Here is a 17,557-nt window from a genome sequence, read left to right as displayed (position 1 = left end):
TAAAAGAATAGCAAGGTTGGGGCCGGCGAGGTGGCGCTAGAGTTAAGGTGTCTGCCTTGCAAGCGCTACCCAAGAAAGGACCGCGGTTCGATCCCCCAGGTGTCCCATATGGTCCCCCCAAGCCAGGGGCAATTTCTGAGCGCTTAGCCAGGAGTAACCCCTGAGCATCAAATGGGTGTGCCCCCCCAAAAAAAAACCCCCCAAACCAAAACAAAACAAAACAAAAGAATAGCAAGGCATGGTCAAGTTTAAATATTGGCCCAGTCTTAAAGCCTACGTCATACTGAGTGCATTTAAGTATAGATGCTTGATGGGGACAAAAGGCTTAGAACCAGCCTTGCTAGTATGAAGCTGTTCAAGCAGTTAATGTGGGCATATGTGCATAAGTAAGGGTTAACTGGAAAGTCATAAAACATACAGATGGTATTACAAGTTTGTCTATTCTTGCTTTGACACCACACCTGGAAGTGGTCTGAAAGATCTAACTCTGAGTAGGGTTTGGGAGACCATGTGTGGGGCAAAAAATTTGTACCCAAGTGGGCACCATGCAAGGCAGGGACCTCAACACCTAGACTCTCTCTAGCTCTCGAGTTTGTTTTTTTTTCTTTTTTCTTTTTGAGGGGGTCACACACGGTGGTGCTCAGGGGTTACTCCTGGCAGGCACGGGGGACCATATGGGACACCGGGATTTGAACCAACCACCTTTGGTCCTGGCTGCTTGCAAGGCAAACGCCGCTGTGCTATCTCTCCGGGCCCTCGAGTTTGTTTTAATATAAAAACATGGTTCACGGAAGATTCAGGCTCATGAACCCCAACCAACCACACAGAAACACACACACACACACACACACACACACACACACACACACACACACACACACACAGTTCATGGTTGATTCAGGCTCATCAATCTCTCTACCCTCAGAATTACTTCTGGCAGTGTTCTGGATACTATATAGGATACTGGGGATCAACCTGGGTTGGGTGTGTGCAAAGCTAGTACCTTACCCAGTGGACTATCTCTTCAGTCCCTCTTGTTCTGTTTTGTGATTGGTAATATCATGTTCTTCTAAATTTTGCATAACAAACAAGTATCTGCATTATAAACACACCTGATTCCTTCTTCCCTTGAAATATTTCAGTTCAACGAAATATTCTGATCACATAATAATTTTATGTGATTAAATAAGCATTAATATAAAATGTACTAGAAAGAAAACTTTATTATTTATTTGGCTTTCTGGGCCATGTATGTGTAAGACAAGTGCCCAACTGACTAACTCTGTACAAAGAATATTTTAAATACTTCAGAAACAAAATAAACTACTTTCATAGTAAAAAATTGTAAGTCAATTTTGAGGGGCCCAAGAGATAGTTCAATGGGCTGAGGAAAGATTTTGCATGGAGGAGGCTTGGGTTTGATTCCCAACACCATAGAGAGCCCCAGGCTCTGCTAAGAGAGGACGCTGAGTCAGAAATACCCCAGATCAAGTAAGTACCTGAGTACTGCTGGGTATGGTTCACCAAACAAACAAATAAAAATACAATGCTTAGAAATTTCATGCTATTTGGGGTGGGAGAGATGATACAGCAAGTAAGGCCATTGCCCTGCAAATAGCCAGCACCCTATGTGGTCCCTGAGCCTCCCAGGAGTGATCCTTAATTGGAACCAGGAGTAAGCTTTGAGCACTGCTGGGTGAGGCCTACCCCCACCTCAAAAACAATAACAAGTGGCTAGAGCTATAGCACAGTGGTAGGGCATTTGCCTTGTACATGGCCGACCAAGGACAGGTTCCATCCTTGATATCCAATATGGTCCCCCAAGCCTGCCAGGAGCAATTTCTGAGTACAGAGTCAAGAGCAGGGGTGGCGAACACGCAGCATTCGAGCCACATGTGGCTCCCAGCCAAAATGAATGCAGCTCTTTGCCTCTTATCATTTTGTATACTTGTGGCTCTTTGCCAAGTTTGGATTTTGTTCTGCTGCTTCTGAGGAGGGACCTCTGAGGAGAGATCTCCAAGCGCATAGTCCCGCCCCCAGGCTGCGTCCTCCGGTCTCCCATCCCTCGGAAACAACTGCTCGGGCCAGCGAGGGTGGGGGATGAGGGGGGGACACATGTGTCACATGTTGGGTCACATCTGGCCGTTAGTTCTGAGTGTGGAGGATGCAGCACACCCTCACCATCACTGCAGGATTTTGACCCTCACTCAAAATAGCAAAATGCAATATGTGTTTAATAGATTATTGTTAAAATTAGATGCTTTTGTGTGAGTGTTTGTCTGTTTTGGCAGGTCACTGTGTGGTGTGGCTCTCTGACTCTCACAGTTTAAAATTTTGGCTCTTTGTGTCGAACTTGTTCGCCACCCCTGATCAAGAGTAATTCCTGAGCACCGCTAGGTGTGGCCCAAAAACCAAAAGGAAAACAACGAAGAGCTGTCGCTCCATCTAGTGGTGTTCAGGAATTACTCTCCGCTCCATGCTAGATCATGACACAGCTCAGGGTCCCAGGCAATGTCTGGGGACAGAACCCAGGACTCCCGCAGGCAAAATCCGTGCTCTGGCCCCTTGACTATATCCCAGTCTCCACACCAACATTTTTCAAAGCCAGACACACAGCTTAATTTTCACTGAATCCAGTTGAAATCAAATTGAAAATAGACAGTAGCATCAATATTAAAAAATAGAATTAGGGGGGCGGCGAGGTGGTGCTAGAGGTAAGGTGTCTGCCTTGCAAGCGCTAGCCAAGGAAGGACCCCGGTTCAATCCCCCGGGTATCCCATATGGTCCTCCCAAGCCAGGGACAATTTCTGAGTGCTTAGCCAGGAGTAACCCCTGAGCATCAAACAGGTGTGGCCTGAAAAACCAAAAATAAATAAATAAATAAATAAATAAATAAATAAATAAATAAATAAATAAATAAATAAAATTAGAACAGGTGCTGGAGCTATAGCACAGTAAGGAGGGTAATTTTGCCTAACAGGTGGTCAATCCAGGTTTGATCCCCGGCATCCCATAGGGTCCCCCAAGCCTACCAGGAGTGACCTCTTTTTTTTCTTTGTTTTTTTTTTTGGGTCACACCCGGCAGAGCTCAGGGGTTACTCCTGTACTCTAAGCTCAGAAATCGCTCCTGGCAGGCTCAGGGGACCATATGGGATGCTGGGATTTGAACCATCATCCTGTGTGCAAGGCAAACGCATTACCGCTGTGCTATCTCTCTGGCCCCACCAGGAGTGATTTCTAAGTGCAGAACCAGGAGGAATCCCTGGGGTACTTACTGCCAGGTATGCCCCCCCCCATTTTTTTTTCAGAAGAGAGAAAGGGAAAGAGAGAGAGAGAGAGAGAGAGAGAGAGACAGAGAGAAAGATGGGAGACAGCTCACCTGGCCTGCGTGCCTGTGGCAGTCTGCAGCTCCTGCATCAGCTGCCCGGTGCGCTCGGGCTCCCGCCGCGCTGCCTGCAGCAAAGCCTTGCGCAGGGGGTTCCCGCACCTGCTCCGGCGTGACTCGGCCCGTTGCAGGCGGCACAGGTGCTTGTACCGCTGCTGGAAGTAAGTGCACAGCTGGGTCACCCGCGAGCTCCTGCTCTCCGCATCATCCTCGTCTGACCTGCAACGGCAGGAGAGGAGCGGGAGGTCGGGATGGTCCCGAGCACTTAAGAGGGACGAAGTACGTGAGAAGGCGGGAGCGTGTGTTTCAGGCAGTCGGGGAAGGTCAGCACTATGGACCACAGGGTCTAATGGGAGGGAAGAGAGAAAGGGAGTAGAGAAAGAGGGTTGAGAGGGAGAGAGGAGAGGGAGAGGGGAGAGACAAGTGAAAGACAAGTGAAAGGGGGGGGGGGGAGATGGGGATGTCTTTCCCAAATGCAGACAGGAAGCAGCAGGGAGGGAAACTGGGGACACTGGTGTTAGGAAATATGCCCTACTAAAGGGTGTTGCACATTGTATAACTGAAACTCAATCTTGAACAACTTTGTAACTGTGAAAGAAAAACACAACTGTATTATAAATCACTTTGTAAAACACAAATCAAGTCATTTTATAAAGGACAGAGAATGAGAATAACAGTGGAGTTCAATGTACAGCATTTCCACAGTAAGTAAAATTGACAGACAAGTTGTAGCTCTTAAGAAGCTTAACCCTGGGGCCGGGCGGTGGCGCTAAAGGTAAGGTGCCTGCCTTACCTGCGCTAGCCTAGGACGGACCGCGGTTCGATCCCCCGGCATCCCATATGGTCCCCCAAGCCAGGAGCGACTTCTGAGCGCATAGCCAGGAGTAACCCCTGAGCGTCACCGGGTGTGGCCCAAAAACCAAAAAAAAAAAAAAAAAAAAAAAAAAGAAGCTTAACCCCTGGGCCCGGAGAGATAGCACAGCGGCGTTTGCCTTGCCAGCAGCTGATCCAGGACCAAAGGTGGTTGGTTCGAATCCCGGTGTCCCATATGGTGCCCCGTGCCTGCCAGGAGCTATTTCTGAGCAGACAGCCAGGAGTAACCCCTGAGCACTGCCGGGTGTGACCCCCAAAACAAACAAACAAACAAACAAACAAAAAAGAAGCTTAACCCACAGCCCCTCTCTATTGGACCCAGAAAACATTAGAATCCTCTACATTCTTTTGTTGTGGTGGTTGTTTGGTTTGGCTTTGGTTTTGGGGCCATACCCAACACTACTTAGGGTTATTCCTGGCTCTCTACTTCTGGCAGGCTTGGGGGACCATATGGAATGCCATATGGATCAAACCCATGTCAGTTGCATGCAAGACAAATGCCCTACCTGCTGTGCTATTGCTCTGGACCTCAGAGTCCTCTACATTCTGAGTGGCATGAGATTCTTGGGGGTGGTGGTGGTGGAAGAAACACTCTCTTTTTTTTTATTAAAGCATCTAAACTCAATGCCATGGCAGATAGCTCTGAGAAGATGCTTCCTCTGCACAAGCTGACAGTCCTCCCAGATACTGGTTTTCATGACCTGCTTCCTTTCTCTCCACTTTGGCTGTAGAGGTCCAGTCGTGCTATGAGACATTATCTTCTATAACCATAGGACATACCCTCAATTCTGTATCTTGAACTGGGACATTAAGTTTTGTTACACCTAGATTAAGAGCATCAAATATAGAAGGCACATTCTGAAAATGCCAAAGTAGAAAAACTGCACAGCAGCAAAGGCAATTGCCTTGCACCAACAGGAGTGAGTTCTGAGTGCAGAGCCAGAAAGAACCCCTGAGCATGGTCAAGTCTGATCCCAAATCTAAAACCAAACAATTAGTAGTTAGAGCCAGAACTGTAGTTTTAAATCAGGTAGCCAAAGAAACAAAGGAAATTGGACCCATAAAGTACAACAAACCACCCAAATATCATAGAAGGTATAATTAATAAGCCAGGCATAAAATAAGTTATTGTTCATATGTTTAAGAAAGTAGAAGGGCCAGAGTGACAGCACAGTGGGTAGGGCATTTGCCTTGCATGTGGCTGACCAGGATTCAATCCCCAGCATCTGATAGGGTCTCCCAAGCCTGCCAGGAGTAATTTCTGAGCACACAGCTAGGAGCCCCAAAACTCTCCCCCAAAAAATAAATCATCACTGTACATAACTCCAAAATTGCATGACTAGCTACAATTTCCCAAGTAGAGCAGGAAACTTCGAGACATGGACTAAAAATTATAAAAGATCTGATTAAAAACTAAACATATATGACCAAAAGGCTCAATAAGCAGCAAGTACCAGATATAAAACATCCAATTGCTTAAGATTATTGATAGCAATAGCACAACAGGGAAACACTTTCCTTGCTCACGGCTGACCTGGCTTCATCTCGGCATCCCAAAGGGTACCCCGAATATCCTGAGCAAAGAGCCTGGGGTAACCCCAAGTGCCGCCAGTTGTGCCCCCACCTCAAAAAAGACATGGAAACTATCTTAATAACAAAAAGGAAAAATCTCAGAGAAAAAAAACCATTGCACTTTTCAACGGTATATAATGCAACTTTCAATATTAGATAGATACAGGCAGGAACAACTATTGGCGAGAAAAAGTGCAAAAGTGGCAAGAAATGTATCATCAGCCTACTCTAGCTCAGCTTATTGGCTACAGATAAATCTAACCAGCTCTTCTTCTAAGGCCATGCCCAAATCAGTGTTTTATGTGCTCAGAGACCATTTATGCTCTCTGAAGATTCAATTTGTCACTTGTCAACAGGCATTTTGATTTATGCAGGAGACTCTCGTGAATCAATTCCTAAGTCTAATCTTACCTTGGATATACTAACAAATCACATTTTAAAGTCTACGGGTGGAGAAACCGTCAATATGCGCTACTATGAACATTTTTTTAGGCATCCTCCTAGGGTAGAGAGTTAATCTCCCTTCGATTTTACAGAATACCATTCAAATCACAATATTTAAAAACTAGGAATGACTAGTTGAGATCATCCATCATCTCTGGGCTCTACAGCACAAGATCCCAGCTGAAGGCAGTGGACAGCTTTCTTTCTCACCCACTGAAAGGATGCTGTCTGTGCATTAATCTGCTAGGGACCTTAGAAAAGCAATTGTTCCATTCCTAGGACAATGAAAACTAAAAGCCTGAAGTATTAGGTTTCAAGAACCTTTCACATAATGATTTTTACAAAGCATTTGGGGGGCATTAGGAATCGTAAAGAATGGCCCAGTTTTGCAGAAGATGTCAATGAAGAGAAAACATGACTTACTAAGGGGCCAGGACCAAAGAGGGCATGGGTTAACTCAACAGTGAGACTCCCGCACCCCTGAACTACTGACCAGACTCTTTACCTGAGGGATGTGCACTCCTGGTCATGAAAAAATATGTTCACGCAATCTCTAGGATCCCTCAATTCTGACTTCCTTTTCTGTGCCACCCCATCTGGTGCTCAGAGCTTCCTGGTTCTACCAGAGGTCTCAAACTCAATTTACCTGGGGACCGCAGGATGCAAAGTTGGGGTGATCCTTGAGTGCAAAGTCAGTAGTAAGCCTTGAACATTGGGGGGTGTGACCCAAACAACTAAAACAAAACAAAACAAAACAAAACAAAGATTCCTCTAGGACAGGGCCACAAAATGTTGTACGAAGGGCCGCAAATGGCCCGTGGGCCACAAGTTTGAGACCCCTGTTCTACACTCAGGCAGGATTGAGGCCTGTGGGGCTACAGGACTCTGTGTGAAGCCGGGGACCAAACCTCGGTGAGCCCCACGCAAAGCAAGCACTTCACCTGCCGAACTAACTTAGCTCTCCAGCTCCTCGAGGGTGACTAGCTCCTTTAAGGAGATGCAGGGACAGTGCACAAACCACTTTTCTCAAGAGAACTTATGAAAAAAGGCAGACTGAGGTGGGGCTGGAAGAAATGTTGTCTGGGGACTCAGAGAATGAAGGAATGACTCGGTGTTTACAATTTGGGGACCTGGAGAATGAACGAATAACTCTGTCCTGAGATGCAGTCCCTGGAAGCCCAGGGTCATGAGCATCCAAGCTGGCACCACTGCAGGTGTGTCCATGAGCCTATGGACCCCAGTGCCAAGGTCATTGCCAATGGAGCTGTATCAACACAAGCGCAGCAGGTGACAAGTGTGATGCTCTGTAAGTACTTTACTGAACAAAGATGTGTGAGGACCATAGCCTGGAAAGGTGAGCACTGGTGAGGACAAACAGCACAACAGTGATGCATACACAAGGCATGGTCAGCAGTAAGGGGCACCACACCCCAAAGTGTGAAGAGCTCAATATATGTGTGTGTGTGTGTGTGTCTGTGCGCGCGCATGCGAGGCATGAGAGAGAGAAGAGCTCAGGTGTATGTGTGTGTGTGTGATAGAGAGAGAGAGAGAGAGAGAGAGAGAGAGAGAGAGAGAGAGAGAGAGAGAGAGAGAGAGACAGAGAGACAGAGAGACAGAGACAGAGAGAGAGAAAAGAGCTCGGGTGGGTGGGTGGGTGTGCATGCATGCACACCAATGCACAGACTACTCCCAATCAGCAAAATATCATTAACAAAGGGGAAGGAGAAAAAAGACAAAACATAGTTTGGAGAGAATCTCAAAAGGCCAAGCACATGGGGCTGTAGCGAGAGCACAGCGAGTAAGGTATTTGCCTTGCATGCTGCCGACCTGGGTTTGATCCCCAGTATTCAATATGGTTCCCCCAAGCCTGCTAGGAGTGATTTCTGAGAGCAGAGCTGGGAGTAACCCAAGTGCTACTGGGTGCAGTCCAAAACACCAAAACTAAAACCAAAACCAAAAAAAAAAATAAATAAACCCAACAAAAAACTACTTCTTTCTATATATACAATTTATAAATTAATGTTTAATTTATATACACACACATATACACACAGACTCATATAATGAAAAACTAAAACAAAGCAAACTGTCTACCCTAACAACAGACAGTGGGTTCCAGAGAAGGGGTCAAGGCTAGAAGAAATCAAGGGAACTGCCCCTGGTTGGCAGTGGACAGTGACCAACTCTAGTAGCGAGTGTGGTGGGACACATACTGGTGCTGAGGGGAGGAACAATGAAAACTCTGATCTGTGGAAACTAAAGTCACCTCCGATCAAAGAGCATCCTCAAAACATGGGTGAGATATAGCCCACCTGTCGGCTTCTCTATGACAGTGGTACTGAGACGAATACAAAAGATTGGGGGGAGGAAATTGAGAAGATTAAGAGAGGAGAGAGGATGGGGGGAAGGAGAAAGAAGAAAGTAAGAAAGGAGAGGGAGAGAGAAGAGAGCAAGTGAAATAGGGAGGGAGGGAGGGAGGGAGGGAGAGAGAGAGGGGGGGAGAGAGAGAGACTCATCCACCTGCCCTACCACCCCACAAACCCTGCACCCAGCTGACTCACGTGCTCCGTTGGTATCTGAGGGTCTCTCGGATGGACCACGCGACCTGGTAGGGCGAGGTTTGTTCCGAGTCCTCTAGCTCTTCCCCACTCTCTTCCGACCAGTCCAGCCCTGGGCAGAGAGCAAAGCACATGTCAGGACAATGCACTTTCAGCCAAGCTGCTGTGACACTTCCTTGGATGCTTATGGCAACTCTGACACATGTCTACAGGCCCCCAGGAATTGGGCCCTGAGATAAGCGGGTAGAAAAGTGACCATGCACTAGACACTCAAACAATCCTTTGATAAAGACAGCTGCATTGTAAGGACGAATTTCAGCAGACACTTCACAGACAGATTGGAAACAGCACTAAGAAAGGGATAATGCTCCAGGCGTCGCCTAAAATGATTATCACAATATCATTTACTAAAATAATATCACAAAAATCTAAAACAGGTACCAGAGCCATAGCACAGTGTGGAGAGCATTTGCCTTGTATGCAGCCAACCCGGGTTCGATCCCTGGCATCCCAAAGAATCTCCTGAGACTGCCAGGTGGGATTTCTGAGTGCAGAGTTAGAATAACCCCAGAGTGCTGCCCAGTATGCCCCCACAAATAAAAAACCACTGAGAAGCTACAGAAATAGGACAGTGGATAACATACTTGCTTTGTACACAGGCAACCCAGGTTCGATGCCAGGCAACGCACATGGTCCCCTGAGCGCTTCCAGAAGTGATCCCTGAGTGCAGAGCCAGGAGTAACCTCTGAGCATGTTCGGGTGTGGCCCCAAGAACCAAAATAATTAAAATAAAACATTCAAATAGGGGGCCAGAGAGATAGCATTGAGGTAGGGTGTTTGCCTTGCATGCAGAAGGATGGTGATTCAAATCCCGGCATCCCATATGGTCCCCCGAGCCTGCCAGGAACGACTTCTGAGTGTAGAGCCAGGAGTAGCCCTGAGAGCTGCTGGGTGTGACCAAAACAAACAAAAATCAAATATGGTGGTGGGAACCTATTATGTGTTGGTACAAGCAGGTGTCCAGGGAGGAGGAGACAATCACGATGTGTCTGGAAGAGAGTCTCTCTCTACCTGTAGGCTGCACCCTATTTTCACCCTCCAAGGGGACAGAGGAGAGGAGTTAATATTCTGTAGTGTTCTGTTTCTAAGGGGGCCCGAGATCTGATTCTCCTGACCCACAGAGTTGATATGCTTTGTGCTTCGTCTCCACAAACAAGTTTGGCGGCCAGGGCTGGAGCATTTGCTCTGTGGGCAGAAATCCCTATATTTGATCCCCAGGACCCAGATGGTCCCCGACATGCCAATCTGGGGTAAACCCTATAGTAGTACTGATAAGAAAAAAAGAAAGGAAAACAACAAAAGTCTGGTGGGAAAAAGTAGAAAAATACTGTAGGAACTATGTTATTTTTCTTTTGATTATTGATATGAACTTTCATCACTGCATAATTATAAGCCTTCACATAAAGGAATTTTGTCGGCGGTTGGTTGGTTGGTTTTTGGGTCACACCCGGCAGCACTCAGGAGTTACCCTGTTCTGTGTTCAGAAATCACTCCTGGCAGGCGTGGGAGACCATTGGGATGCCGGGGATCAAACCTGGGTCAACTGCATGCAAGGAAAATGCCCTATCTACTGTACAATGGCTCTAGCCCTGTTGTTTTTTTGTTTAGTCCTTTAAAAAGTTTTCTATCACAGGAGGTTGGTAGACAATTGCAGAACTGAGGCTACAAGGAGGGGTCTCTGCTATGGCCACTGGCTGAGATGGACCCAGGCACCCCAGCTTATCTGCCAGCCTCATCAATGTGAGTATCACAGGGAAAGAGGAGATGCTTCTTCCGGAGAGCACCTGCCTAAGGGCACAGACCCATGAGCACCACAGCCATCTGGAAGTATGCTTGTCAAGGGGCAGCCCTCAGCATCCACAAACAAATGTGAACCCATATTGTGATAGGAACCCTTGGTCACTGCAACAAGAGAAGAAAAGAATAGAAAAGTCCTCACATTTTTAAAAATGTATATCTCAGGGATAGAGCGATAGCACAGCGGGTAGGACATTTGCCTTGTATGCGCCCGACCCAGGTTCAATCCCCAGCATCCTATGGGGTCCCCTGAGCCTGCCAGGAGCAATTTCTAAGCACAGAGCCAGGAAGAACTTCTGAGCACAGCCAGTGTGGCCCCAAAACCTAATCAATTAAAATGTTACTATCAAAAAGGTTTTACGGTGGGATGGGGATCACATTCTGCAGTGCTTGGGGATGCTTCCAGGCTCTAGAAGTCAAAGGTCGCTCTGTGAGTGATACTCAAGGGACCATGTGGTGCCAAGGACTCCTGCACTCTGGCCCCTTGAAGTGATTCTGATACTTACTGGCATGTCAGAGCTTAAAATACAACAGGGTTAGAGACAGTACAGCAGCAGTGCAGCAGGTAGGGCACCTGCCTTGCACATGGCCAAGTGGGTTCAACCCTGGGCACCATATCCAGTCAGGAGTGATCCCCAAGCACAAAGCGAGGAGTTAACTAGCACAGCCTGGTGTGCTAGCTTAAAACAGAACTAGATTGGGGCCGGTGAGGTGGCGCTAGAGGTAAGGTGTCTGCCTTACAAGCTCTAGCCAAGGAAGGACCATGGTTCGACCCCCCAGCGTCCCATATGGTCCTCCCAAGCCAGGGGCAATTTCTGAGCGCTTAACCAGGATTAACCCCTGAGAATCAAACAGGTGTGGCCCGAAAAAAAAAAACAGAACTAGATATCTATATAGAAATACATATTACAGAGCTCTAAGATATTATAGATATATATTATGTAGATATTACATATAGTATATATTACAGACAATACATATTGAGATATTATATATTATATTCAACTGCAGATGTAGCCCCAAAATAAAAGCAACAAAACTATATAGATATAAAAACAATGTATGGAACTTCAAAATTTTATATTTTTGTTGCTGTTTGTTTATTTGGCAATTATCAGGAATTAGTCCTGTTGGTACTCAGGAAACCCATATGGAATGTTGGGGATTGAACATGGGCCAGTGTCGTGCAAGGCAAGCTCTGCCCCTGTGAACTGCAGAATTGTTAGATACAAATATATCACTGTGATATATATTTATATATATTTAGAATTGTTGAAAACTTATATTCTACGTCTTCCAGCTCTGAGAGTTAAAAAATAAAATAAAATTCAAGAGCCAGTCCTATTAAGAAGGAATTCAAGGGGCCAGAGCGATAGAGGTGCCTTGCACATGGTCAACCCTGGACAGACCCAGGTTCAATCCCTGGCATCCCATATGGTCCCCTGAGCCTGCCAGGAGCAATTTCTGAGTGCAGAGCCAGGATAACCTCTGAGTGCTGCCAGGTGTGGCCCAAAAACAGAAGAAGAAAAAGGAGAAGAAGAAAGAAGGAGGAAGAGACAGAGGAGGAGGAAGAGGAACAAGAGGAGGTCAGATTGATAGGACAGTTGTGAGGGCATTTGCCTTGCATGAAGCCAACCCAGGTTCAATCTCCACTATCTCATATGCTCCTCCAAGCACTGCTAGGAATAAACCCTGAGCACAGAACCAGGAGTAACCCCCCAGAACCCCAAAATTAAACATTAAAAACAACTTCATTATCTTTTCTCATTTCCCTTTGAATAAAATGACTTACTTGAAAGAAAAAAAAAAACTCTATAGTTAAAGGGCCAGAGAATATGTTCAGCACACAGGATGACTGGATCTGCTTCTAGCATAGCATGTCTGTTCCTTCCACAGCCCTGAGTATGGCTAGGACCACCCTCCAGAGCAATACACAGCAGGAGTAACCCCCAGCAATGTCAAGAGTGGTTCAACAAAAATAAAGACAAATCGGAACTAGAGCCTCTTCAGGACCCATCCCGGTAAGATGACCCCACCCAACGCACGTGGGGCCAATTCCTGCCATGATTGGGTACCCAGAGACTTTTAAACCACAGCAGCCTTGCTCTCTGCCTTTTCTCTGCTGAGCCTGCCTACATCCAAGGACTAGAGCCTCTTCAGGACCCACACCCGAAACGCTTATCTTGTAACCCCTGAATTCCATTTCTGTACATTTTAAGAAGCAATCTACAGCCTTGCCAATGGAGTAATTTTGCAGTACACCCCCATATTTACATAAATCAAGATGGCTCCTCTAATAATCTAAAAAGTAGGAAACAAATAGGTATCCTCTCAAGAAGTTTAGAGTAGAATTATGGAAAACGTTCAGGGAGCTAAAAAAAAAAAAAAAGCATCGATAAACTTGACTGGAGCAAAATTAAGCATCAAGAAGTTTTGTCAACTGAAATTAGAAATTTTCACACTGAACTAACAGATCAGAAAAACTAAGCTTACCGGGACCCTTATTCCTAGCCTGAGGAGTGCTGGGAGGCTTGGCAGGCCCCCAGCCGTCCTTGTCTTTTTCCCCTGACTCCAGGCCTTCCCTGGGTGCCAGCTCAGATGGCCAGAAGTGGGTTCAAGTGGACTCTTAGTGGTCCTCAGGTTCCCCCCTCCCTCCGTACTCCAGTGGGGAGGTGCATGGGGAGGAGGGCAGGCAGACATCTGGCTTCTGGTTTCTTCTTTGATTCTGGAGACCAGCTCTTGCCAGGTATAGGGTTTGGGGAAGCCCCATACCAGAGCTTTTCTCCCTAGCCTGGGGAGTGATGGGAGGCGTGGCAGGCCTCCAGCCATCCTTGTCTTTTTCCCCTGACTCCAGGCTTTCCCTGGGTGCCAGCTCATGTGGCCAGAAGTGGGTTCAGGTGAACTCTTAGTGGTCCTCAGGTCCCCCCCTCCCTCCGTACTCCAGGGGGGAGGTGCATGGGGAGGAGGGCGGGCAGACATCTGGCTTCCGATTTCGTCCTTGATTCTGGAGACCAGCTCTTGCCAGGTATAGGGTTTTTCTCCCCTGGACTTCAGTCTTTCCCTGGGCACCGGTCTAGGTGGACTCTATAGGGGTCAACAGGCTTTCTCCCTATCTCTCCCTACACTAATGGGAATGCGCTCTGGGAGGAGGGCAGGGTGTTCTAAGACTGGTTTATATTGGGACAGTCAGTGGAAATTTTTTCTCTTTCTTTTCATATTGATATTATTGTGTGCATATATTCTATATATCCATAATATCCATCTTGTATTGGGACCTTGATACTGCCCTACAAAGCTCATTTCTAATATTTTACTGCCTCAGTCCCCATCCTCCCATGTAGGTGCAGCTCATGACATGAAGCTCACCACATAGAATGATAAGTGCAGTTAGAGAAATAACTACACTGAAAACTATCATAACAATGTGAATGAATGAGGGAAAAGAAAGCCTGCCTCGAGTACAGGTGTGGGTGGGGTGGGGAGTAGGTAGATCTGGGAAATTGGTGGTGGGAATCCTGCACTGGTGAAGGGGGGTGTTTTTTACATGACTGTAATCATACAAGTACAATTATATTTGTAATCACGGTGTTTAAATAAAGATAATTTAAAAAAATAAAATAAAAATAATTCCAAGTTAAAAAAAAAAAGACAAATCAGAACTGGGTGGGGAAGAGAAACAGCTTAGCACTACAGAATATGCTTTGCATGTGTAAGGCTCTGAGGCAGATTTCCAACACCACAAAAGACAAATGTTAATAAAATGAAAATACAGGGGCCAGAACAATAGCACAGTTGTAGGGTGTTTGCCTAGCATGCAGCCGACCTGGAAGGGACCTGGGTTTGATCCCTGGCATTCCATATGGACATCCAAGCCTGCCAGAAATGATTTCTGAGCACAGAGCCAGGAGTAACACCTGAGAGCCACCAGATATGGCCCCAAAACAAAAAACAAAAAAATAAAAAAACAAAAGAAGGGGCCGGAGAGATAGCATGGAGGTAAGGCATTTGCCTTGCATGCAGAAGGATGGCAGTTCAAATCCCAGCATCCCATATGGTCTCCCAAACCTGCCAGGAGTGCTTTCTGAGCATAGAGCCAGGAGTAACCCCTGAGCGCTGCCAGGTGTGACCCAAAAACCAAAAACCAAAAAAAAAAAAAAAAAAAAACCAAAAACCAAAAAACAAACAAACAAAAGATAGAGTGTGATTTCTCTTCTATGCAAAGAATTATTTCTAATAAAAGACGTATATTTTTCTCTGTGAAAGTCAAGATCTGAGACACAAGAGTCTACAATGTTGGACTATTAAGTGTTGTGAAGTCTTTGTAGAGGAAACCTTTGGTTTCAGCACCATTTATGCTAAGTGTTAAAGCACCTAACTGAGGTCACACCACCCAAGACATAACTACAAGACCACATTCTTCCTCTTAGTATTCTTTGCTACCATGAACAAAGACTCTGGGTTGGTCAAATACAGAACATTCGGATCACTGGCTTCTTTCAAACAATCTTTTAGTTGTTGTTGTTGTTTTGGGGCCACGCCCAGTGGTACTCCGGGGTTACTCCTGGCTCTGTGCTCAGGAATCACTCCTGGTAATGCTCGAGGAGTATATGGGATGCTGAGGCTCGAGTCCAGTTTGGCCAACTAGAAGGCAAACTCCCTCCCAACTGTGCACATGTCAGGACAATGCTCTTTCAGCCAAGCTCCTGTGATACTTCCTTGGATGCTTATGGCAACTCTGACACATGTCTACAGGCCCCCGGGAACTGGGCCCTGAGATAAGCAGGTAAAAAAGTGACTATGCACTAGACACACAAACAATCCTTTGATAACAAGGCAGCAGAATTGTAAGGACAAATTTCAGCAGACACTTCACAGAAGATTGGAAACAACACTAAGAAAGGAATAATGCTCCAGGCGTCACCTAAAATGATTATCACAATATCATTTACTAAAATAATATCACAAAAATCTGAAACACGTGCTGGAGCCATAGCACAGTGGGGAGGGCATTTGCCTTTCATGCAGTCAACCCAGGTTCGATTCCTGGCATCCCATAGGATCTCCTGAGCCTGTCAGGAAGGATTCCTGAGTGCAGAGCTGGAATAACCCCAGAGTGCTGCCCAGTATGCCCCCACAAATAAAAAACCACTGAGAAGCTACAGAAATAGGACAGTGGATAATGTACTTGCCCTGGACACAGGCAACCCAGGTTTGATGCCCGGCAACCCACATGGTCCCCTGAGTGCTGCCAGAGTAACCTCTGAGCATGCTCAGGTGTGGCCCCCAAAACCAAAAAAATTAAAATAAACCATTCAAATACGGGGCCAGCGGGCCCGGAGATATAGCACAGCGGTGTTTGCCTTGCAAGCAGCTGATCCAAGACCTAAGGTGGTTGGTTCGAATCCTGGTGTCCCATATGGTCCCCCGTGCCTGCCAGGAGCTATTTCTGAGCAGACAGCCAGGAGTAACCCCTGAGCACTGCCGGGTGTGGCCCAAAAACCAAAAAAAAAAAAGAAAAAAAAAGAAAACGGGGCCAGAGAGATAGCATGAAGGTAGGTCGTTTACCTTCCATGTAGAAGAAAAGTGGTTCAAACCCCAGCATCCCATATGGTCCCTCAAGCTGCTAACCCGAGACAGATCCGTGTTCAATCTCCAGCATCCCATATGGTCCCTTGAGCCTGCCAGGACCAATTTTTGAGCACAGAGCCAGGAATAACTAACCCTGAGCACAGCTGGGTGTGCCCCCCTCCTCCCCAAAGAATATCTGCACAAGGTCCTGAGTTAAAATCCCCAGCATCCCTTGTGCTCTGAGCACAGTCCAGACAGCTCTGGGTAAGCCTGGAGCTCTGTTCTCTGAGACCCTAGACTGGTAGCAATTCCCAGAGGTGGTGCCGAATCACTGGCTTCAGATTTTTAATATTGTAAGTAATGCTGCACTATTAATCCTAGAACACAAGGTCAGTCTGTCTGATACATATTTTTTATCCACGGGATAGAGCTTAAAAGTTATTCTGAAGGCAATATACTTTTTTTGTTTGGTTGGTTTTTTTGTTTATTTTTTGGGCCACACCCAATGGTATTCAGGTGTTACTCCTGGCTCTGCAGTCAGGGGTCATTCCTGGCAGTGCTCAGGGGACTATATGGGATACCAGGGATTGAACCTGGGCTGGCCACATGTGAAACATCTACTCTATCCACTGTGCTACTGAACCCAAAGAAAATATACCTTATTGCTATTATTATTATTATTATTGTTATTATTATTTTGGTTTTGGGGGATATACCTGGCAGCTCTCAGTGGTTACTCCAGGCTCAGAAATAATTCCTGGCAGGCCTGGCGGGTTAGCAGCTTGAGGGACCATATGGGATGCTGGGGTTTGAACCACTTTTCTTCTACATGGAAGGTAAACGACCTACCTTCATGCTATCTCTCTGGCCCCGTTTTCTTTTTTTTTCTTTTTTTTTTTGGTTTTTGGGCCATAAGGAATGCCAGGGATCGAATCTGGGTCCGTCTTTGGTCAGCATGCAAGGCAAACACCCTACCTGCTGTGCTATCACTCTGGCCCATTTAAATTAAAGTATTTAAAAAATATTTTAAATTAATTAATATTGTCACAATATTCAGAACAACATATAAGAACCTCATCAAATTCTATACAACTTTTGCAATTGGATGGTGATTCAGTTATTATCATTCATGTTTCCCCAGCTGCTGTGGAATATTTCCATTAACTGAGCATTTATATCTCTTCTCTTCATAACCTTTGCCCATGTTTATAGTTCTAGATCATACAAATAATTTTGCCTAAAATGGTAATTACAGTCCATACCAAATGATAGAATAGATTACAGGGTAGGTCATAGCACA

General features: G+C 46.1%; 1 protein-coding gene across 1 annotated transcript in view; it reads right to left on the bottom strand.

Annotated features, from left to right (window-relative positions):
• INO80D (INO80 complex subunit D) overlaps positions 1-17,557 on the bottom strand; it is a 51,728-nt gene that overhangs the window by 22,540 nt on the left and 11,631 nt on the right. The window contains exons 4-5 of the mRNA XM_049773178.1: positions 8,836-8,944; positions 3,380-3,604 (exon numbers count right to left, since the gene is read on the bottom strand). Of these exons, the coding sequence (XP_049629135.1) occupies positions 3,380-3,604; positions 8,836-8,944 (334 nt within the window). The remainder of the gene's footprint in view (positions 1-3,379; positions 3,605-8,835; positions 8,945-17,557) is intronic.

Source organism: Suncus etruscus, chromosome 5 (assembly GCF_024139225.1).
Source record: "Suncus etruscus isolate mSunEtr1 chromosome 5, mSunEtr1.pri.cur, whole genome shotgun sequence".
Lineage (NCBI taxonomy): Eukaryota > Metazoa > Chordata > Mammalia > Eulipotyphla > Soricidae > Suncus > Suncus etruscus.
Note: the sequence above shows the minus strand (reverse complement) of the source record. Positions and strands in the feature narration are given on the sequence as shown.